Source organism: Diceros bicornis, chromosome 36 (assembly GCF_020826845.1).
Source record: "Diceros bicornis minor isolate mBicDic1 chromosome 36, mDicBic1.mat.cur, whole genome shotgun sequence".
In the NCBI taxonomy this organism is placed as follows: domain Eukaryota; kingdom Metazoa; phylum Chordata; class Mammalia; order Perissodactyla; family Rhinocerotidae; genus Diceros; species Diceros bicornis.
Window position 1 is genome coordinate 16,081,873 of NC_080775.1, and position 24,920 is coordinate 16,106,792.

The following is a 24,920-nucleotide window of genomic DNA, read 5'->3' on the forward strand; positions in this document are numbered from 1 at the left end:
TGTACATACATCCCCAGGACTTATGTATCTTATACTAACCGGAACTTTGTACCCTTGACCACCTTCACCCATTTCACCCACCCCTCACCCCCCGCCTCTGCCAAGTACCAGTGTGTTCTCTGTATCTGTGAGTTTGTGTTTGTTGAAGTTGTTGTTTTATATTCTACATATAATTGAGACCATACAGTACTTGTCTTTCTCAGTCTGACTTATTTCACTTAACATAATGCCCCCAAGGTCCACACATGTTGTCGCAAATGGCAGGATTTCTTCCTTTTTCATGGATGAATAATATTCCATTGTGTATATATATCACATTTTCTTTATCCACTCATCCATCGATGAACACTTAGGTTGTTTCCATATCTTGGCTATTGTGAATGATGCTGCTATGAACATAGGGGTACAGATATCTCTTCAAGATAATGATTTCATTTCCTTTGAATATATTCCCAGAAGCAGAATTGCTGGATCTGAACTTATTTATTTACATGTTTATTGTCTGTCTCCCCCACTAGAATGTAAGTTCCTTGAAAGCAGGGATTTGTGTTCCTTTGTTTTGCACTTTATTCCCTAAACATAGACTAATTAGTGCTCAATGTGTTCAATAAACACAGGTAGAATGAATATATAAGTAAGTCTCATTATCTATAAGGAAGTCCTGCTTTAAAGCTATTTAAAATAAAATCCTTATTTCAAAGACTATTCATTTAGCTGACATTTGTCATCAGTGAAGAAGTGGCTGATTTGTTTTAGTATTTTCAAACAGAAAGTCACAATCTTCTCCTTGCCAAAATCCCCACAAAAAACAGTCAGCGTTAAATTGTTCCACTTCCGGCCCTTTCGATCTCTAAATCTAAGTGGCTTCTTTGTCAACACGCTAATATCACCAATCCACTATTTATCTTCATTGTTATATTTCTGATATTTGCTCATTACCTTGCCTAAATTAATCTTGAATTTTAAAAATATTCACACCAAATGGGGAAAATTTACTTACAGTTTTGGGAATCTAATTTGAGACTGAGTTTGAAAAAATTCAATATTCTGAAATCAGTCACTAGAATGTTCTTTCTAATGACATTTCTTTCCTCAGTGTGGTCTTGCAAATTATCAAGAATAAGAATGAAAATCCATTGGTTGCTTCCTGACAAATCCCAAAGATCTACATGACACATAGAAAATTGGAAGAGTTCACAAAAGGACTCTGAGTAGATCAACCAGTCACTAACATTGTCCCAAAGTTCTTGAGTATTCCACCAAGAAGAAGTGATTAAACAGCAGTGCCCCAAAGGTGGCACTCTCAGGCTTGCTTTAAAGGATGCTTCGCTGGAAGATTCCTAGAAACAGCAGATGAGATGTGGACTCTAAGTGTACAGTCTTTTTGAAAATTGGGGATTAATCACCTGAAGAAGAAAAGTGTGTCATGCAGATAATCCGAGCACACAGTTGCCAACGAAAGCAACAGCCATTGAGAACATAGGCTGGACAGAAAGCTGACGTCGAATGTGTCCCCAGTTCCAAGCTTGCTAACTGTCTCGTTTCTGTGATTAACAATACGGGCAGTCAGCATTCTTTAGATGGAAGTGTGAATTTTAAATAGCAACTGAGAGTTAAAGGCCTAAAATAAGGACTCAATTGATTCTACTGGAAATATCTAAAACCAGAAATTTTCTAAAACCAGGAAGAAGATCAGCAGAATTCCATTTCTTGGCCCTCATGTCACAGCAAGACATCCCGTAAGGCTGTCAATAGTCTTTACCTCCTATCTCTTTTTCTTTATCAATGGTGTTTTGACATTACCTGCACTGTTGCACAACAGAAAGGCTCTTGAGCTAAATTTCAGTTTCAAGGAATAAAAGTAACTTACTGTTCCGACAAGGAGAGTACTCAGCATACGCACTGAAATTCTGAATTGCTACATAGCAAGTGCCAACCGGGTCCTTTTCTGGTGTTGGTTTAAGAGTTCGCCAGTGATATAAAGGAGCACAGGCCTGTGAAACATCAAAGACAACAAATATTTTTTTTGATGTAGGTTCCTCTCACTATGATTTGATTTGACTTGTTGATTAATGTATCTGAATTTGTGACAAACCAGGTTAAATTATTAAGCAAATTAATTGGCCTCCAGCATGTTAATGAGTACGTAAGTGGTCAGAGTTAAACTTTCAAAGCCAATTTTTTAACACTAATGCATTGTAGGACCAGAATAAATTACACATATACAAAGGAATGAGTTTTCCTCCCACAAGATTTTAAATTAAATAAGTGTAATCTGGCAAAAGTAATATTTTCTAAAAGCAAAAAACTCATATTTTTTTTAAAAAATTGCGTCTACATAAAAGCAAATGATCATTTAAATAGTGAATGAATCAGTGTGATGGCTGAGAATGAGAACTAATTCCTTTCTTTGTCTAATTGTTGCTTTAAAAGAAACCACTTTCAAATCAAAGGATGCAGACAAGTTTGTAAACCTCTGTTTTATGGACTCCCCTAGTTTATCAGTGAGGGTGTATCTCATAACTTTTAAACAATAACTTTCATTTGGACATGCTACCCCCTTATCACAGTGGTCGTGGCTTTATTTTTCATGTAATGGCTTTTACTCAGGGTAAAACCAAAGGTAGAAGACAGCATCTTATGCCTGTTTTAGCAATTTTATAGGAGATGATCAGACAGTCATTAAAAGAGAACATGTGTATGAGCTACAAGCATTTCCAAGGCATTAAATGCTGGATGTGAGGCAACTCAAGACTTTGAAAGACTCTGCATGTTATGAAGAAATTTACTGAGATAAACTCCAAGGAACTCAGACAACTTTTTTAGAGAGGTGAGTTATCAATTCATTCCATAAATGCCTTCTCAATTCTATGAAGGCAAAAACCCAAAGGGCTAGGAATGATATGTTCCATGCTTATTTCCAGCCAACCTATAGCATGGTAAATTACATAATGGTGCATACTTCACAAACATCTGCTCATACACTGGAGCCTCTTTTAGAATGTGTTTGCCTACAACACTTAACATGGAGCTTTGCATATAAAATTTGCCAAATAAATGTATGTTGACTTAAATTAAATGCATGCCCACTAGGTAGAAGTTGAAACATAATTTTACTATACAAAATTATTATGAATTAGTTGTTATCACTTTGCTTTTATGAAATATAATTCATCACATCAGAAACGTATATGATGCCTCATCTTCACCTTCTAATTTTAGGAAAGTTCGGCTGGAGGAAATAAGACATAATTTATGACATTCTGCCTCACGATGCTGTTTCTAGGAATATATTATGGTGAAAAGAGGGAACTGCCTCTAAATTAGTTTGCCTAATAGATATTTTGCCAGCAAAAATTAACTCAAGCAACAATAAATATACTTTATATTATCCTATTTCCTATCACATAATTTTCAAAATGCAAATATTTTTTATTTTAAAAAGTATTAATGTACTCAGAGAACCATGTAGTTAGTTCACGCCCCTCAATGAACTATGTTTTTTTTTGAGGAAGATTAGCCCTGAGCTAACACCTGTTGCCAATCCTCCTCTTTTTGCTGAGCAAGATTGGCCCTGGGCTAACATCTGTGCGCGTCTTCCTCTACTTTATATGGGACGCCTCCACAGCATGGCTTGATAAGGGTTGCGTCGGTGTGCAGCCGGGATCCGAACCTGTGAACCCCGGGCCACCAAAGCAGAGCCCGTGAACTTAACCACTACACCACGGGGCCAGCCCCCTCAATGAACTATTTTTACTATGAACATGGTGTATTATTTTATTTTCCATGATACTGAAGGCTTCTACAAATATTGAATAAATGCACAACAATTATGTTATAGGTAAATTTTCAAGACTTAAAAAAAAATCAATACAATACCCAAAAGATTTTTTTAACCCCAAATAGTTATTAGATGGAATGAGCTTTTCAATAGTAATTTACATAAGTCACACACTACAAAAGGATAAAGAGTTTGTACCAATTCTGGAATGTGAAAATTATATTAAGGCAAATACAATTCTACAGAGAGCGTATTGTAAATCCTGGATTTGTAACCAGAGAGGGCTATCTATATTTTATACATTACCTGTTCTATGTCAAAATCTCTTTGGAGGGGGTTAACAACAGACCAAATAAAGCAAGGCATTTCCTTCACATACATGTTCTTATTAAATCATAATTCAGACAGCTTTAAACAAATCCTAAAAGCCAAAGTTATTTCTTTATTGTTGTAAGGAAATTAAAGCCAACAGTTAAAAAAATTCCCCAAACTAAAGAAATTTCCAGATCAGCTTAATACAGTCATTTATTTCTCAATAACTTAGACATGTATCATTGCTCAGAACAATAAGAGAATAGCATCATAAAGTCCTAGCCCTTTAAAGCTGAAAGATCTCTATCTGGGAGTGAGATTTTTTACTTTAGAAAGTATTAATGTACTCAGAGAACCATGTAGTTAGTAGTTATATTTTTAAAGAAAGCTTTCCCTTAGTTCTAAAAAGCATCAAGGACACCACAGTAGATTAACTTTTAAAGAATTCTAACGGTAGTAGTCCTATTTCTCTGGTCAATTTTTTTGTGTGTGAGGAAGATTAGCCCTGAGCTAACATCTGTTGCCAATGCTCCTCTTTTTGCTGAGGAAGACTGGCCCTGGGCTAACATCTATGCCCATCTTCCTCTACTCTATATGGGATGCCACCACAGCATGGCTTGACAAGGGGTGCGTTGGTCCGCGCCCGGGATCCGAACCTGCGAACCCCGGGCCGCTGAAGCAGAGTGTGCGAACTTAACCGCTACGCCACCAGGCTGGCCCCCTTTCTCTGGTCAATTTTTAATCAGCCCTTTAAATCAATCTTAAGCAATAAAATATTTACGTCTTTAAGATTTAGCTTTTATTTTTCTATCCTTTTTAGTTGTTTTGAAATATTTGAAAATATCTAACCGATCTTCTGGAAAACAAACTTTATTTCCTATAGCTTTAAATACTAAAATAGATTCTTTAATTTTAAGCACTAAATTTCTTTTTTAGAATGCTGATAAGCTTAATTTTGAAAATCTGACATGTTCTTACATGAAAGGATTTTTGTAAACAAGTGTTTTAAAGAATTTCAGTGTACAGGGGGCAGCCCCGTGGCATAGTGGTTAAGTTCAGCACACTCTGCTTCAGTGTTCAGGTTCGCGGGTTTGGATCCTGGGCGTGGACCCACACCACTCGTCAGCCACGCTGTGGTGGCGACCCACATGCCAAATAGAGGAAGATTGGCACAGATGTTAGCTCAGGGTGAATCTTCCTCAAGCAAAAAAAGAAAAGAGGAACATCGGCAACAGATGTTAACTCAGGGCGAATCTTCCTCAGCACACACACACAAAAAAGCATTAGGGTACGTATTATTCCAAAGCAACCCTACCAGTACATGAGTCATACTCACCACGACCTTCCCTTTGTGAGCTTTCACGGTTGCTCCAAACCATTGATTCGATTTAAACTCTATAGGTTCCTTGGTTCCATTAACTCTGATCTTTCTGTTGTCTGACAAGGAGGACATGAATTGTTAATAACGTGTAAAACATGGCAACCAATTAAAATATGTAATAATGAATTCATCCATTGAAAATACTTGAGAAACAATTTTCATACACAGGGGCGTTTCTCTTTGGTTTAAGTCTAAGCTGAACTTTTCATTTAGAAAAATACCAATCAAATGAAAATACACATTTCAACATGACATGTCACAACTTAAGCATTTTTTTAAAGACCTACATTTTCAGAGATAACGGTGCTATAAATTTGATGTGGACTCCAATGTCTCAAATCTACACTTTTGTCACTGATTTGTTTCAGATCGAACAGCAGACATTTATAAGTGCTCTAAAGAATTCCGAATCTTTCCCAATAGCGAAATATGTGGAAATCTCCGTGGTTGGGGAAGCACAGGCTTTCTTGGCATGGGGTAGCAGGAATCAGCATGAAGGATCCCAAGACCTTGGTTTTTAACTGAGTAACATGTGTCCACACAGCCACAGAAAATAACACCTCAGCACAGTTTTATATACACTTGGCAGATGTCAGCGTGAGGGGGGCCATCTGGGTAGAAATTCAACCCAATTATAACACACTTCAGGTCTTAACAAAAAGCAGATACCTTTTCTTTCACTCTTGATCCGCAGTCAATGTATTTCCCGCGTGGTTCTAACCACAGGGTCCTAACTGAAGCTTTATCAGTAATAGCAAATGAATTTCAAAAGACATTTGTACTAGGGCTTCTTATTTGTATATGTTTCTTTTGGTATGCATTTTATTTTTCTTCCTTGACTCTATAATAAATGCATTACAAAATGAACTTTTAACTCCTATTAAGTGAGGCCAAAATATACATGTAATTAACATTCAATTGAGTTTACACATGATTACGGACTTTTAAAAAAAGAATAAGTTATATATACTCAATCTTAACCTAAAATTTACATTTTAACATGTTAGTGGACAATCATGAATTTCCTTCTTAAAAATCTTAGGCTTTGATGTTTCTGGGCTTTTTTTAAAAAACAAGTTCTGGAATTCCTTACCCAAAATGCACACAACTGGCAAATAATTGGAGCATCTTACAGATTACAAATTGAAAATATAAACATTTCTATTTGCATCTAGGCATTTTGGGAGCTGGTAGAACTCAGAGACGAAGGATCTTGTCACCATTAACTAGGTGATCTTGGGCAATTCACTTAATCTTTTGGAGTTTTGATTTCTTCTGCAAAATGAGGCTGAAAATACCTTCTCCCTTTCCTCTTTCACAGGTGACAAAGTCATAAAGATCACATGAGATAAATGAACGTGAAAGTGCTTTATAAGCTGAGAAGTTGTAAACAGACGTCTTTTAGCAATACAACTGAAGGTCCATACCCTTTAAAAATCTCTCTTAGTTAGAAACCCAGAAACTCAACCTCAGTTCAAGAATTGGAAAGGACCTCACAGATGCACAAGTATATGTTATTATTAGTGATGTGTGGTAGTCAGCAATGAAATTAGTGACACCTCACAAGACTGTCAATGTGGCTTTGATTAGGCACAGGGAGAAAGTACTATGTGGCTTTGAAATTTCTAAACTACTAAAAAGCCATGGAAAAAAGATCAGCACCTCAAAAATTCAAATATACTTAAAAAGAGATCCCAAAAGGACTTAAGAAAAGCAGGCTGCTGTGAGGAAGGGAATGGATTACGGGGAAAGACAGAAGCCAGTTCCAAATTGGCCTTCTTTTGCTAGAGAAAATGATGTGAGTATACCTCTGTCTCCTGAGGCATTTTTTTCTGCTATTATAAGGTTGAGCTGTGTAATAACTTCATGAAAAGTGTAAACTGTGGGTTATTTTCCAGCAACAAATTCCTTCTGGACCAAGAATACAAATGAATGGCATTCACTAATTCCATACTCAATCCAAGGATTACAATAGAGAAGAATCCACTGTCTTAAGTCTTGATTTACCAAGATTTGTTTTGATCTACATGTATTATCCTTTCCTTGATCTTTAGATGGACAAATCACCTTTTTAAAATTCTGTTTTATGATTTTTATAAATTCTCTGACTTTAAACCTAATATTGTAATTTCATAAAATTTCAAACGAGTAAAATATATTTGGATTGATTTTCAATTTCCTACCTTCCTTTTCTGAACACGACTCTCTCATGCCAACACAACCCAACACGGGGCTTAGTACTATCTCTTGCACACTGGCGCTCAATAAACCTGTGATGTTTTTGATTTCATTTGATCTGATTTTTATTGAAAACAACCTCGAAGTAACATCTGCCAATACTCAGCATGATTTCTGCCCTTCTAAGCTCTCCTCTGTATGGAAAAGGGCTGAAAGCCTGGAACATACATTTTCAAGACCCTCTTACAAGCAGGATTCAGGTTGACTGAGAGGCTCCTGAGAGATATGGCAAGAGGAAAAGACGGAGAAGCCATTATTTTCTGGTGACAGCTGCAGGCACATATGTGGGCATCACTGGCAACAGACGTGATGTTCCTCCTGCAGCTCTCAAGTATCCTTTGACAATCACCCTATTTTGGTGCTGCAGGCAGCTGAGATCAAGTCCTGAACATCCAGATTTGCAGGCAGTGACCTTCATACCCACAATCTTTCCAATGGCCATGTAAGCCTCTCAGTCTATGAAATTCCTTCCTAGTTGTAATACTCAAAGTGGTTTCTGTTTTCCTGACCAAACTCCCACTAATGCACTGATGACATGGGGCAAAGCATTTAGGATAGGACCACTTGTGCTTCCGGAGCAAAAGGAAGGCACTGGTTACCCCAAGTACCAAGTACCCATTGTAAGAGAATCTTGGAAGGGTCAATAGTTCTGGGAGATGGTGAAGACCATTAGTAGCTGCCTAAGCAATTCTCTTCTTGGCATATGACAAACTATGGAGAAAGCAAAGCCATAAGCTAGGAAAAAGTTTTATAGTGACTGCATGTGATTTAAAGCTTTCTAAGTGGCAGAAGACTATTAACAAAGTTAATAAATACATGAAAATCCAGATGAAATTTTTTTCAAGGGAAGGATCAATATATTTAATATGTAAAACAGCTCCCAAATGAATAAAAGAAAAAGACTAAAATTCAACAGAAAAAAGTTCAAAGGACATGAACAGGCATTGCAGGGAAGAAGAAATCAAACATGCTGTAAATTCACGGAGAGATGCTGAGCCTCAAATTAAAACAAGAATAACTTGATACTTGTCACCTACCACTGTGGCAAAAAATAATAATATTCACTCTGTTTTCAAGATAATAACTCAACTGAAAAAACGTAGATGTCCATAAATAAAGAATTCAAAAAGAAATTTCTGGAGCCAGCCCTGATGGGCTAGTGGTTAAAGTTAGGCACGCTCCTCTTTGGCGGCCCAGGTTTGGTTCCACACCACTCATCTGTCGGTAGCCATGCTGTGGCAGCAGCTCACACAGAAGAACTAGAAGGACTTACAACTAGAATATACAACTACGTACTGGGGCTTTGGGGAGAAAAAAAAAGAGAGAGAGAGAGAGAGAAAGATTGGCAACAGATGTTGCCATCTGGCAACAGATGTTGGCTCAGGGTGAATTTTTCCCAGGAGAAAAAAAAAAGGAAATTTCTGTTATCGATAAAATAGACTACTATCCAACTATCAAAACATATATGATAGATTTGTATGCACTGATACAGAATAATGTCTACAAAATACATTTTTCTTTTTTAGCTTTTCTGAGGCTTTAAAAAAGTACAGAAAGGTACAAGGACATAATTAGCAAACACTTGTATTCTCACCAGGCAGAATCAACAATTGTTAAGTTTTTTCACATTTGCAAACATTACAGCCTCCTTTGACATTGATCCCCAGTTGCATTCCCCTCTCCTCCTCCTCCAGAGGTAGCCACCATCATGAATCTGATGTGTATACTCTTGGCCATTTAAAAAATAATGTCCATGAATCATACAGAACAGGCATCTGCAAATTTTTTCTGTAAAGGACCGATAATAAATATTTTAGGCTCTGCACTCTCTATAGTCTTTGTTGCAACTACTCACCCTTGCCCTTGAAGCCAAAACAGCCATAGACAATATGTAAAAGAATGGGCTTGGCTGTGTTCCAATAAAACTTTATTTACGGACACAGAAATTTAAATTTCATATGATTTTTTCATGTGTCATTAAATATTCTTCTTCTAAAAAAAATTTTCCAACCATTTAAAAATGTAAAAACTACTCTTAGCTTATTGGCCGTACAAAAACAGGTGGTGGGTCAGATTTAGTTGTAGTTTTCCAACATTTTATTATTGAGTATTCTTTTGTGTGTTCTTAACTGAAAAAAGATCATATTATACTATCTGTATATAGTAGTCTGTACTTGTGTTTGACATTCAAGTTTGTTTGTCGAGAGACACTTATGTTTCAATAGATAGATAGATAGTAGCCAGATGAACAAATAGATCGATCAATTGATCTAGCTCACTCTTTTTAACTCCTGGATAGTATTGTATCTTATTGTATAGTTGTCTACATTTTATTTGCCCGTTCTATTTACATATGAACATTTAGGTCTTTCAGTTTTTCCACTGCAACAAACACGTGCCCTGCGCATCCTTGTATCCATCTCCATCTGCATACGTACAAGAGATTCTCTCTCGCACCAGACTAGAAATGACATTGCTGGGCATAGAGAATTATCATTGTCTGTTTTATCAGCTATGCCGATGATCTCCCAAGTAGCTCCAATTTCCATGTGCACTAGCAACATGTGAGAGAGGGACCATCAGCTCTCGTAATTGTGGGACTTGTAAGATTTTGCCAGTCTGATGACTGTGAAATGGTACCTCATTTTGTTTTGTTTTTATTTGCGTTTCCCTGATTATTAGTAAGGTTCATCATCTTTTTATGCTTATGGACCATATACTTTTTTCTTCTGTGAATGGCCAGTTCAGATCCTTTGTTCATTTTCTTGTTTGGTTACTAGTTTTATTGATTAGTAAGAATTTGACACATATTTTGGGTGTTGATTCTTTCTCCCACACATATGTTGCAAATATCTTCTCCCCATGTTTGCTAGTCTTTTGACTTTGTTTATGGGGATTGTTCTCCATCTGGAACTTATTCTTACACTTTATGTGACTTAGATATCTTACCTTTTTTTTTTTTTTTTTTGGTGAGGCATATTAGCCTTGAGCTAACATCTTCATCCTCCTCTTTTCGCTGAGGAAGATTGGCCCTGGGCTAACATCCGTGTCCATCTTCCTCTACTTTATATGTGGGATGCTGCCACAGCATGGCTTGACGAGCAGTGAGTAGGTCGGCTCCCAGGATTCGAATCTGTGAACCCCAGGCCACAGGAAGCAGAGCACGCGAATTTAACCACTATGCCACGGCGCCGGCCCCTGTCTTACTTATTTTCAATATGAAAAGCCGGTTGTCCCAACACCACTTATTGAACAATCCATCTGTTTTCTCAGAAATTTGTAATTCCACCCCTGAAATAATAACTCCTGACACGGCCGAAAGGGCCCAACATGATCTGGCCGCTGCCTGCCTCTCCAACCCCAACTCCTCCCACTTTCCCGTGAGCGTGAAGCTGCAGACACACTGACTTTCTGTCCCTTGAACACGCCCAGCTCCTTCTCTCTCCTATGTTTACCCTTCCTGCTGTTTGAAATACACTTCCCACAGTTTTCCACATGGCTGCCTCCTCCTCTCTACTCAGGTTTCAGCTCAAGTGCCACTTCCTCTGAGACACCTTCCTTCAGCAGCCAGTTCATTCTACTCTTCATCCTCACTCTCCCACTACCCTCTATAATTTGCTTCATAGCATTTACCACTATCTGAGATGATCTTATTTGTTAGTTTGCATATTTCTTGACTGTCCATCCCCTCCAGAATACACATAAATCCTGTGAACAGAGGCGTTCTCTGTTGGATCTATTTCCTGCTTTTAGACCACTGGCACGTAGCAGACTGTCCATAAGTGTTTGCTGAATGAATGACCAAGCTCCCACCTACTCGTTCAGAAGTTTATCTAGGATATTGTTCAGTATAATCCTACTTTCATTTAAAAATCCAACGTTCTGTGTATGGGGGGGGTGTGTATGTATAGACACTGAACTGTTAATGATGATTATCTTAAAAGCAGGGAGTGTACACATTTTGGTGGCTTCTTATATCTCATCTTCGTATATTTCTGTATTTGCAGTTTTGCAGTGAACATTGCTACATCTATGATCTGAAAAAAGTAAACCTGAAGATAAAATCAAAAGATCTGTAGGCCACTCTGGGAAATTTAGATGGAGGGGGAAATAAAACTGATTTGCCTTGTCCCACATTTCTGGACTTTGCAGCCCTCTCTCTTAAACTGGCAGGTCTGGTCTCTGCGCAATCAGTACGAATCCCGGTGGGTGGCAAACCTCCTAACTTTTGCTTCCTTTTTCGTGGGAATATTCATTTCAGAGCAGAAGTGGGAGAATGTAGGATATGGTGCACATATGGGCTACAAGCAGATTTTTCTAATATTTTCGCTTAGTAAAACAGCAGGAATTACAAGAAGTGAAGAGAGATCAGCATAGAAGAGAGGAGCTGAAGCTGACACAGGTGTGACCAAACGTTTCGGCAGACGGGGTGATTTTTGAAAACTATTTACAAAGTCCTTGACCTCATACTGGAAAATGGTAAGTACCCCTATAACCTTCAGTCATCACTCGAAGTGTGTCGCCTTAGGGATTTTCTTAAAGCTGTTGCAGGAGCCGTCCAGACATTTTTAATCAGGAAGAGGGGAAAGAAATCTTTAAACGTTTGTTTATAATCTTTCCCATAGTCAATGTATGCTGTGAAAGTTTCACTTAAATTGAAACTATGTATCTGAGAACAGGGAATACGCGCATGTAAAATTCAAAATAAAACAGCTGTGGCTGGAGAACCCCTTGTCTAAAAAGAAACAAATCCAAGAAAAGAAGCTGGGTGATTTTTATGTCCCGGAAAATTAAACTTCCAAATGTATAACTCCCAATACCATAAAACCACTATTAAAAACCATAAAAGAACACTTCTGTAGCCTTCATACTCTTGATCATCTTACTGTGAATTTTCAAGTATTTATGGAAATATCACACCAACTCATTTTTCCATATGTTCAAGAAATGTGTTATTCTTTTTTTCCCCAGTTTTATTGAGATATAATTGACATACAGCACTGTATAAGTTTAAGGTGCACAGCATAATGATTTGATTTACATATATTGTGAAATGTTCACCACAATAAATTTAGTTAACATCCATTATCTCATATAGATACAAAAAAAAGGAAAAAAACTTTTCCTGATGATGAGAACTCTTAGGATTTACTCTCTTAACAACTTTTATATATACCGTACAGCAGTGTTAACTATAGTCATCATGTTGCACATTACATCCTCAGTACTTATTTATCTTATAACTGGAAGTTTATACCTTATGACCACCTTCAGCCAATTCCTCCTCCCCCACCCACCACCTCTGGTAATCACAAATCTGTTCTCTTTTTCTACGTGCTTTTTTTTTTAGATTCCACATATAAGTGAGATCATGCAGTATTTGTCTTTCTCTGTCTGACTTATTTCACTTAGCATAATGCCCTCAAGTTCTGCCCATGTTGCAAACAGCAGGGGTTCCTCCTTTTTAATGGCAGAATAATATTCCATTGTATATACATACCACATCTTTCTTCATTCATCCGTTGATGGATAGAAATGTGCTACTCTGATTAAATGAATATTCTATATAGCTGAGATTTATTATTTATGTTATATATGTAAATTATATACATATGTGTGTGTATGCATGCACAAGTGCACACACACTAAATAGTTTTCCTGTCTTTACCTAGTAGATCACATTTAAATACCCTGCCTTCCACACTGTAGGTCCTGTACCCCACGCCTGATCTCCAGGTATGGTGTTTCCTTTGATCCAGGTAACGTCTTCTCTGTCTCCTATTGAGTCTCACTCCAGACTTCGTACATGACGTTTCTCTTGTGAAGTTCCATTCCTCCTTGTTTGCCAAGTAATCCAAATCACTTCCTTAAAAACTTGTTTTAAAATGTAGGGCCAAAAACTCTTTAAACTGAAATTCTTTCAGATTATTGCCTTTAAAAATTCAAACAATATAAAGTAACAAATCTTGTATAAAGAATTATATAAGGTAGTAAATGAAAGGCCACTGGGATCCTACTCCCTGGACACAGACACTGTTAAGTTTGGTAAACCCATCCAACCATGCAAACTTTAAGAGGCTTCTAGCTCATTCCTCTAGTTTAAAACATTTCTTTTCTGGAAATCATGAAACTTTTATTTTAAATTAATTTTGCATAACACTATTTAAATGTTTGGCTCCATATATAACCAAATAACTAATAAAGCTAAATGAGCCGAATGTATGCCTTTGGAATTCTAATAATAATGTTCATAAATACATGTGTGGGATATAATAGTAAATATTGCATTACAATCTTATTATTATATAGTTTTCCTGATCTAGATGAGAATATAAATTTTCTACAATTATTTCCACATCTATATCGTCTTCCTGAGAACAGAGATCATGTTTCCAACTTCTTGTTTTTAATAACCAATGGTGCCTAGCCAGTGTTCTTCAGACATTTGTTTAGTAGTAAATATGAATGAGTTTTCTACATCATACAACATCATTTGAAATGTTTTTCATATGTAGGTTGACTCAGGTTGTATGTAAGGTTTGTTCTGGAAATACATATGGACTTTTGTTGGCATGATGCAAGTGAGGTTTTGGGTGAGTGTTCTGCTAAGTTATATGATGCAGCTAGAGAAGCAAATGTCAAGAAATGAAAGAATCATCTCTCCAAAAGGAAATGATAAGCCATCTGTGGCAGATCAGATTAAATACAAAAAAACCCAAAACTTCGCCTAATATGACACAAAAATCTGAAAGGCAGAGCTGATTCCAGTTGGAATGTATAGATTGAGACATCAACTGTGACCTCATCTGCTACAATCACTCCACCTCATCTACACTGGCTAGAACAGTTTTCTCTCTCATGTCACCCACCCCTGAGATAGACACACACTAGCACACACATACACGCATGCACGCGCGCACACACACACACAAACAGCACTCTTCAGCTCTGATCTTTAATGATGCCCCCTCTAAAAAGCTTTCCCTGATTCACAAAAAGCGCCCCCTTCAGTTGCGGGCAGGAGCCCTTTTTCTGCACACCTGGAACCTTCTTCACCTTCTGCTGTTACAGCACTTATCCCTAGATTAGAATTGCCAGCTGCTAATCTTCTCATCCATCGGACTTGAATATTGCGAGATCAAGAGTATGTCTGTCTATACTATTTATACCTAGTATAATGGCAGCCCCATTAACCAAGCCAGTAGCTTGGAATGCATCCTTGACAATCACCAATCCTGCACTCTGAAATTCCATTCACTAATCAGTTCCTGTTACTTCATCCTTCTAAAGCTCTCTCGAGTCCGTTGACTTCTTTCCACCCCTGTTGCCACTTCGCTGGTTGTGACCACCATTTCTTTAGCCTCAGTTTCTGCAATGGCCTCCTAACTGGTTTCCCTTCCTCCAGGCTTGTCACCTTCAAATTCATTCTCTATCCTGAAGCCAGAGTTCTTTCTAAAATGCAAAAATTCTTGAAACCAGGCTGACACCACCCTTACCTTGCCAGCATCATCTCTTGTCATTCCCAACCATAATGATTCTCTTTCAGCTCCTTGAATTTTTCATACTTTCCCTCATCTCTAGGTTTTCTCACACTTGGAATAATTAACTGGGATCAAATATCTTGGTCATAGATACAGCTGGGGAAATGAGAACTCTCAGTATGGCTTATATGTCACCTTCTCATTGGCAGAAGCACAGCATGCTTCTGTTTAGTGCCCAATAATTTATTTGCTTCAAGGAGTAATGAAAACCTCTCAGCATGGGGATCTCAGGAAGCAGACTAAATGACATAAATCTCTTCAATATGACCTCAAAGCAATGCTTTTAAATACAGGATATGATTGGGTTTCAGGATGAAGGCTGTATAAACTCCCAATAGCACTTGAAAATGTATTTACACTAGCTCCTGTTGCGTGGTTGTATTTTCCTCAGGATCTCATCCCTATAGCCAGAGGATGTTGCAGTAAAAAGGGTCCCAATCATCCTTTAACAAAATGTTCATTTTGTGGTTAAAAAAAAAAAGAATCACCATTCCCAATGTTGCACAAAACAGACACGCCAGCATTCAAACCTTCTGTGTCTGCAATGTATCCTTATGAAAGATTAACACCCACGATGGAATTGTTCTCTGGGAGATCTTAAATTCTACCCCAAACAGGTAGGACCATACTATAGGGTGAGCAGAGGCAAAAATGTATTCCTTCCACAAATAAATTCAGATTTATAAATTCACGTGGTCCTTGTGCACTGCCTGGTAATCCTGTGACTTCAGTACTCCATTCTCTCTGCCTCTTTGCTACTAGTAGTCACTTTTTCTCCTTCTCCCAACCTTCTCCATCTACCTCCTCACTCTCAGTTTGATAACCTTGCTTCTCATTTCACTGAGAAAATGCAAGGAATGAAAAAAGGTCTTTTTCTTCCTCCTGTCCCCAAACCCATCAACCTACCCTCGGTTATATCCTCACTCTGCCTTCTCTTGTCACTAAGGATGAACTGCCTTTGCCTCCCTCTAAGGCCAATTCCTCCATCTGTGTAAGAATTCCACCCACCCCTTTGCATCTACTCAGGAATTTGTTCCTGCATCCACCCTTTCTCTTTCAGTCATCAACGTTTCCTTCTCAACTGGATAATTCCTATTCGACTACAAACAGGCTATAATACCTTCTCGACCGTTACATTTCTGTGGTTCCATTTCTAACAGAACTCCTTGGGGAAAAAAATGGCTACACAGACTTGCTGTCTCCTGTTGGTCTTCTTCCCTTCTCTCCTGACACACTCCACGGCAACTGCTTTTTTCAGTCATTAGTAACTTTCTGTTGCCAAATCAAATGTTCAAATTTCATTCCTCATTTCACCCCACCTCACAAGACTTTCTTCATTGGCTTCACGACTTCTTTTACTTAACTGCCAACTCCTTCTGAGTGATTTTTACACATCCTTCTCCATTCTCCAGTATGTCTCTTAATGTCAGGATGCTCCAGGACTCAATCTCAACCTTGATCTTTCCCCTTCCCTTCTCTTTTCTCTTTGCTTCACTTCGCTGCTTCTCTCCTCTCCTCTTCATCCACACGCATTCCCTAAGTCATGACCTTAAACATCATCTACAAACTTATGACTGCCAAATGTAAATCTCCCACCCTCTTGCCTGAGCTCTGGGTTTGTTTATCCAGATGCTTTTTGACATCACTTGGAAGTCTAATAAAGCATCTCAAATTTCACATATCTGGACTCAACTCTTGATATTTTCTCCAATATGTGCTCCTTCCCCACTGTTCCCCGTCTCAGTCCCATTCCTCCAGTTACTCAGGTCAAAATTCTCTCTCTCTTTTGTACCCTTCATCTGACCCATGATGAAATCCTACCAACTGCACTTCCAAATAAATCCCAAATCCAACCACTTTTCAACCCTGACTGCTATCACTCAACCCAAACCATGCTTCTCTTTCACCGGGCAATGGGAACGTCTCTTATCTAGTCTCCTTGCTTCTGTTCTTGCTTGCCAGTAGTCTATTAAACTGATTCTTTTACAAATATGATTCAAATATGTTACAGGTCTACTCAAAGCCACCACTGGCTGCTCATCACTCTTAGAATAAAATCCAAAGCCCTGACCCTGGCCTTTAAGGCACTATATAATCTTGCCTATACTTGGCCCTCTTGTCTCATTTTCTATCACTCTGTCCAATAGGGGAGATTATCCAGGATTATGTGGGTGGGCCTAAGGTAATAACAAAGATACTTTAAAGTGGAAGAAGGAGGCATAAAAGGAGAACCAGAGACTTGGCAGTGTGAGAAGGACTCAGTCTGACATTGCTGGCTTTGAAAATGGAGGGAGGCCATGAACCAAGGAATGTGCGCAGCCTCTAGAAGCTGGAAAAGGCCAGGAAACAGATTCTCCCTGAGAACCTCCAGAAGGAACACACCTTCTGCCAACACCTTGATTTTAGCCCTGTGAGACCTGCTTCAGCCTTTGGCCTCCAGAATTGTAAGATAATCAGTTTGTGTTGTTTAAAGCCACTAAGTGTGTGGTAGTTTGTTACAGCAGCAACAGGATACTAATACCCCAGCCAATCTAAAATAAACGCCTACCTGAGCATGCACACACGCACACATGCTATGCTCTGTCCCCTTGTCCTTACCTTACTTTTTCTCAACTTGTCAATGGCTATTCACCACAAGGGTAAAGCCTCTGGCTTTGTTCATGGCCAAACGCCCAGTGTCCAGAACAGGGTTTGCTTGTAGTAAGTCACTAATATTCTTGTGGCATTGAAATTTAATTTTACTGTTTGCTAACAATAAGCTTTATTTTCAACTCCACTGTTCCCTTTAGATAACATTTTACCTAAAGGGAACAGTGGAGTTATATGGGTTAACATTAACCAAAGGGTGCTTTGAGGGGGAAAATGATTTAATAACACATCACCCAAGGAGCCCGACGGAAAGGACAAAGGGCATTCAATTCTCCCAGACGATATTTGTGGTAGAGAAAGGAGACCAGGTGGAAGAGGTTGAGGACTAATTATTGGTATTAAAGTCTCACTTATCTCCACATCTGTTGAAACTCCTTCATTTCCTCGTCATGTGTCTGCTCCCTACCATCGGCGTGGGAATTGGGACTGTGGCCCCAAAGAACCATGGTATTACAGGGTCCCAAAAATACGTCCTGCAAAATATGTCCATTAGAAATAGAAGGAAAACCTGTTTTAGCAACATTTCCAAAGACAAGCTCTTTGACTGCATTTCCTTTCTAGTATTCTTTTAAAGGTTGTAGATACAATTTTGATAGATATGAATAAATAAGTGTTAGATATTTAAATAAGATGGCACGGCGAACCTCCTTGGCATGCTTTGGCCTAGCAGATGCGAGGAGAAGTAATAAATGTTAATTCAGGGTGGAAGCTTCAACAGACAGTGTGCAGTTTGCCACATGCCCCCTCTGGCTAGATTGATCTTGAAGGCACGTGTTAATAAAGAATCTCCCTGAGTCTCAGTCCTCGGATGACTGAATAAGCAGAGCCTCCCTACCAACTCATATTAAACATATAGTGTGAGGGAGCAATAAACCTTGGTTGTTTTAAGTCAGAGATTTGGGGTCATTGGTTACTATAGCGATACCTGGGCATGGTTTGGCCTAAGAAACGTGAGGGGAAATAACTGTCAATAAACGTTCTATCCTATGAATCCAATGGATCTTTAGTTTGCAAATTCTCAGTGCCTTTTCTAGGAGAATATGCATCGTGAGTCTCATAGCAGGTGTGATGGTTAATTTTATGTGTCAACTTGACTAGAACACGGGGTGCCCAGATATTTGACTAAACATTTCTAGGTGTGTCTGTGAGGTGTTTCTGGATGACATGAGCATTTGAATTGGTGGTCTCAGTAAAGCAGTTTACCTCCCCAAGTGGGTGGACATCATGCAATCTGTTGAGGGCCTGAATAGAACAAAAAGGGAGAGGAAGGAGGAATTCAGCCCTTCCTGCCTGACTGGTTGAGCTGGGACATCTATCTTCTCCTGCCATTGGCGCTCTTGGTTCTCAGGTCTTCAGGCTCAGGCTCAGTCATACCACTGGCTTTCCTGTGTCTCCAGCCTACAAATGGCAGATCATGGGACTTGTCAGCCTCCTTAATTGCATGAGCCAGTTCCTTAGAATAAATCTCTTCCTCTCTCTCTATATCCTATTGGTTCTGTTTCTCCAGAGAAACTGGACTAACGAAGAAGAAAAATGAAGGCAGCCATTTCCAAACTTATTTGACATGGAAACTTTTTTCCCATGTGCACTACAAAAGAGATTTTGGGAAATGCTGCTGCAGCCTTCACTTTGCAGTCCCCTCGTATCCCCCCACCAACTTCTCATGCTTTTCTCCTCAACCAATATTATTGACCGGTATGTTGACAAACTCTTAACTCGTGTAAACAGATACATCTTAGCTCTACAGAATATTTACAAACCTGACTTGGGAATGAGTAGAACGGTGTAGCCCAGAGGAAATATTCCAAATAGATTTTATAACTCATCCCTGGCACGTATGTAATGTTTTCAAGGAAAAATATCTGATTATCGCACATAATAGATCCAGAACTAAGCACCAATTCACCTTGTGAAATGTCATACTGCTGCGTGAGTTTACCTGGATGTTTTGACTCTATCAAACACCGTCCACATTCGAAAGTCCAGAGGATTATCTGGATCTATGGTGACTCAGATTTTGGCCAATGGCCTCTTATAACAAGTTTAGTGAACTGTTTTATCAATGGATTGTGAATTAATTTCTTCCAGCCTGCTCGGCTTACCCGGGAACACCCAAAAGCAGTTCTACTCACAAACATCTCTCTTATTCTGAAAGTTTCTAGAAACTGCCATGTTAGACCATCAAGTCTATATTTCTACTGATTTAGAGACAACCTAGAATGAAGATGGGTGATACACTGCATCTTCTTATTTTTACACATATAATTGTTACTGAAAATACCTTTGGTTTTCAGTATTTTGAAGCATAAGCACCTATATGTAAATAAATATATTTCTAAATGACACTACCATCTACACCGAAGACAGAAGAGGGAGCAACTAAGACTGCCATTGGCCAATACAAAGCCTTAATTGTGGTCTTTTATTGTTAATCTTCATAATACTTCAGTGAACACAATAATTTCATTTAGAAATTTTTGCATGTTTATTTTTATCATTTTTCCTGATCATAAATAAATACTTGTTCATGGTTTTGAAAATTAAAAAAAAAATGCGTTAAAAAAAAGAAGAAAAAATCCAGTTTTAATCACATTTCCCAAAGACCGCCTCTCATTACACATCTCTTCTTGTATTCTTCCGCAGGTTGTAGATATAATTTTGAATTTTATGTTTTTCACTTAACATTAAAACAAAAGCATTTTCCCACATTAATACTGAGTCTTGGTAGACTATTTTTTTATGGTTAATAATACTTAATTGTGTGAATACGCCATAATTTACTTGACTATCCATATTCAGGATATTTGAAGACATTATTTTTTAGTGTTATGCCTCCTTTCTTCTAAAAAAGGATTTGCAACGACTTTGGAATTAATTTTTAAAACACATTTCCCATTGGGAATTGTAGGAAGAGAGAAGCCAGAAGTTCCAGAAAATCATTACTAGAAGATAAGATGTTCTGGGTGGTGAAGAAAGAGGCACCAGGACATGGGCCCAGGGCGAGGGGGGACACATCTGAGAGATAAGCTGTGCTGTGATATATTGTGCTAAAGAGTTAAATTGTGTAAGCAGTGTGGCAAGAGGCGGTGGCTTAGCTGGAGACATCTGGGCAAATCATAGGACATAAGTGTGACGAATCTGAAGCCATAACCTGGCCAGGGGGAGTTGGCTTCCTATCTGTGACACCTGGGGTGAGATGCTGTGCATAACGTGGGCCATCTAGGGTGCTTGCATAAACTTATTCATGTAGCAATGGTGTGTGCCCTTCTCTTTAATCTCTACATGGCCTGGAAGTCAGGACAGATTAATGCAGAGGCTTTTGTAATATCATATACAAATCTATGTCCATGTGTCAAATATCAGAGCTAAAGAATAAAACTGACCTAACGTTAATAGGTACACGCCCCGCAGTGCAGTTATACTAATTTTGATAACTACAATCATGTGTTTGAAGTGAGATCTCCTTAGCTTAACGACTATCAATGAGGGGTCCCATGCCTGAATTTCAGTAAGGTTATGAGAATTACACAAGTGCGACGCTTTGTTGCAAAGATTTATTCTCACTCAATATGTTTTCATTCACAGTTCTCTTACCAAACACGTTCTGAACATATTATCCTTTATTTAAAGCATGATAAAGAAGGTCCTAATTGATGATCTGACTAATTGTTCACCCGACCTAGGGGCAGTAGCCTAAGCTTTTCAGAGAGAATATTTGTCCTTATACTTCCAGTTATCATTACATCAGACCTTTGCATAGTCTAAGAGCTGAATGCCCACAGGCCTACAGCAATGGCCACAAAACCAAATTGAATCATCATATAGAATATGTAACTCTCTAGCATTCTCCATAATGATTTTTTTCTCACTTTTTTTATCCACATGCAATAAAACTCATGTGATGTACAGAACACCAAGATGTACTCTTAGTGATGTAAATTCAGTGGGTTTTGACAACTGCACACAGTCACGTATCCACTACTGCAATCAACACACAGAAAGTTCCATCACCCCCCAAAACTCCCTTGTTCTGCTCACCCCTGAAAACTCCCTTGTTCTGCTCCTTTGGAGTCCATCTCTCCTTCCCACTCCCAATGCCTGGCAACCATTTCTAAAAAGACTTATTTTTTACATCTATGCCTTCTTTTTACTAAAACAATTTAAAGGGTAAGTGATCACTTTCACCAGTGTTTGCGGATGTGAAAAGTTTCTGTTTGGCAGACCCTTGGGGTGATACACTAAATATCAGAGATCCAGGAACTGGTCTTTCTGCATAGCTGAGGTTGAGTTCTATGCCTTCCACACCACAGGTAAAGTTTGAACGCACACATCTCAACCGGCCAGCTGAAATGTCGAAGCGCGTTTTTCTGCTTTCAGAATAATTTCAAGACAGTTTCCTACATTTTTCCCAGAATACTGCAGCACTGCATGGACTGTTCCTGCCAAGAGCCTGGAAGCCTGTTCCACCACACAGACTTCTAGCTTCTTGAAAGAATTTTGCAGATTAAGCAACAGGCACCTAATGCTCATATACTCAACTAGCTGTAGAGCAGATCTGTTTCCCATTTCTAGTTGGAGTTTCAAGGACTTTCTTTTTCTAATTGCTTCCTTGGTTGCTATGAGCTGTAGGGACCGCTGCCTCCTCCCTTCTCATATCAGGACTCCATTGCATTCTGTCACATGGAGATCTGAGCCAGTTGGGAGAAGCTTAGGGATGTTGCTTGCATCTGTCAGGCCAGCATATCAGGCATCCTAGAAGAAGCAGACCAGCCAGCTAAGCCACCCTTGATGATTCAGTGGGCTCAGCACTTAGCAGAGTAAGCTTTCTCCCCTAATATATGTATATATTTTCTTCTGAGTAGCAAGACTCACCCTAATTATGGCATTATTAACTCTTAAAAGCAGCAGCCTGTCTTCAGGCTTTCTTCTCCCTTTTTTCACTTTCAATTGAACTTCCCAGAGCCCAGATTTCCACTGTCCCTGAGTTCTGTCACGTTTGTGTTATTTCCTCTGTCATTTACTCGGGTAGCTCTGACTTACATTTTTTTCTTTGTTCCTGAACGAAAACTGATTTCTTTCTGAGGAAGTTAGAAAAGCAAGACTTATGTGACCAATATGTTTCCCAACCCTCACACGAGAAAAAGGGCACACCCAATCCTATCAAAAAGCAAGCCTGTACCAGTCACAGCACCAGATGCTTGAAGCTGCTTCCTATTGTGGGCTCATTCAACGCAAAATCAAACAGACCCCCCAAAACAAAGGCTTCCGGTCTCCAAGCTAAAATGCAATTCCAACAAAAATCTGACTATCCCAGAGCTTTGAAATATCTTAACCATTTTAAGTGTTTTCTTTTTCTTTTTTTTTTTTTAAAAAAAAAACACAAAGATACTAAATTAAGGCCAGGCAAATTCTGGTAGCCTTTCTCAGATGACTTCTAAATCTCAGTGGTACCCCCCACATCTTCCTGTTCACTCTTTACGTGGGTCCTTCATTGCAAGTGGTTCCCAGCTGTATTGCCTCTGCAGTACTATTAGTGCTTTGATGGTTATCATCATTAATTAGCACACGCCATTATCTTTCTCCTCAAAATGTTTCATTTGAGCATTTAAAACAAATATTTGCGTACTATGCTTTTGTTATGATTATTGCAATTTGCCCTTTCCTCAATCCAAGGATAAGGTGTCAGTTTCATTCATCCCCTTTTAGCAGGAGGGCTGTGATCTGGCAGTTCTTATTTAATCCACACGTGGGTTTGGAACATGTAGGAAAAAGAAGAAATGAACCTTGGAGCAGATTTAGAAACCAGAGGCATGAATTTGGCAGATGCGATGTTTTAAGTTGTTTAAGACATGGGGCATAGTTTAACAAGTTTCTGAGGCAAAAGAGAAAGAAAACAATTTGGTGATGGAGGAATTCTATTCCACTGAAGTAAGAGGGAAAGACAGAAGGGAGATGAGAGAAGTGCTTTCTTGGAACCACTTGATTTTGTACAGAGCAGGAAAATTATCTACTCTTTGCACTTTACACCTCCCCCACCGCCATATGCCTTTCTAGAGTTTCATTTCTCTGTACTTGAAAGGACCACAGATTTTAATAGTATTCATGCATTTGAAGTGCAAGGCTATTCCTAGCTTCCTCTGTTTTTGCGTTTATGATGAGAAGTAATAAAAAACCCCAAGTTATAGGATAAGGTAAAAATAAGAGAAATGATTATTTAAGGAAAAAAATTTCAAATTAAAAGGCAGTTTAGAAAAAAAAAAAGGTAGTTGACCTTAAATAAACTGAGGTTCAAGATCACAACCAGATTCAGAGACTAAATTATAGGCCAGTCTCCTTCAATGTCTAGCAGAGAAAAGTTTAGTAGGTTACTTACCCCAGCAGTCCTAAATTGTAGACACCCCGGGGGCCTGAACAAGTTGAATCAACGTCATTAAAAGGTCAAATTGACTTAGAATGTCTTGAATTCAGATGTAATAGTAAAAGCAGACAGTGTAAAAGAGTGTCTTGAGAAGAATATTTGCAACATAATATATATGTATGCCTGACGCATACACCCTATTATGTGAACATCAGTCTGTGGGTGTCCAGCGCTCAGAGCCACTACTTTGTCAAGCAGAGAAATTTTCTTCCTCTTGGTAGGGAAACCATAGGTTGCTGCCAATAGGCAGAGAGTAAGACAGGAGGCAGCTGATCTGGGATTACACTGAGGGGACATGCTGTGGGGGAGCTATAGCAAATCAGGGGCATCTCCAACCCATCATTGCCTCCAAGACAAAGGCTCCTTCCATAACCTCTGGTCTCTTCAGCCCTCTACCCAAAACTGCTTTTCCCTTTCAGATCTGCTATGGAGGATCATTTTAACTGTGAAGGTAATGTTGGGGTCGGGGAATGGGGGACAGGGAGGGAGGCAAGCCGTGCCTCAGCTCCATAGGCTCTGAGCTTGAATTAGCACCCCATTAGGACCAGCCCTCTCTCCATTCCTGGAAGGGAGGCAGGGTGACGAGACAAGCTTTGGAGC

General features: G+C 38.8%; 1 protein-coding gene across 2 annotated transcripts in view; it reads right to left on the reverse strand.

The window, feature by feature from the left end:
* The window catches only part of ITGA8 (integrin subunit alpha 8), a 163,072-nt gene that overhangs the window by 133,972 nt on the left and 4,180 nt on the right, over positions 1-24,920 (reverse strand). For both annotated transcript variants that reach the window (XM_058532481.1, XM_058532480.1), the window contains exons 3-4: positions 5,430-5,530; positions 1,871-1,994 (exon numbers count right to left, since the gene is read on the reverse strand). In XM_058532481.1, the coding sequence (XP_058388464.1) occupies positions 1,871-1,994; positions 5,430-5,530 (225 nt within the window). The remainder of the gene's footprint in view (positions 1-1,870; positions 1,995-5,429; positions 5,531-24,920) is intronic.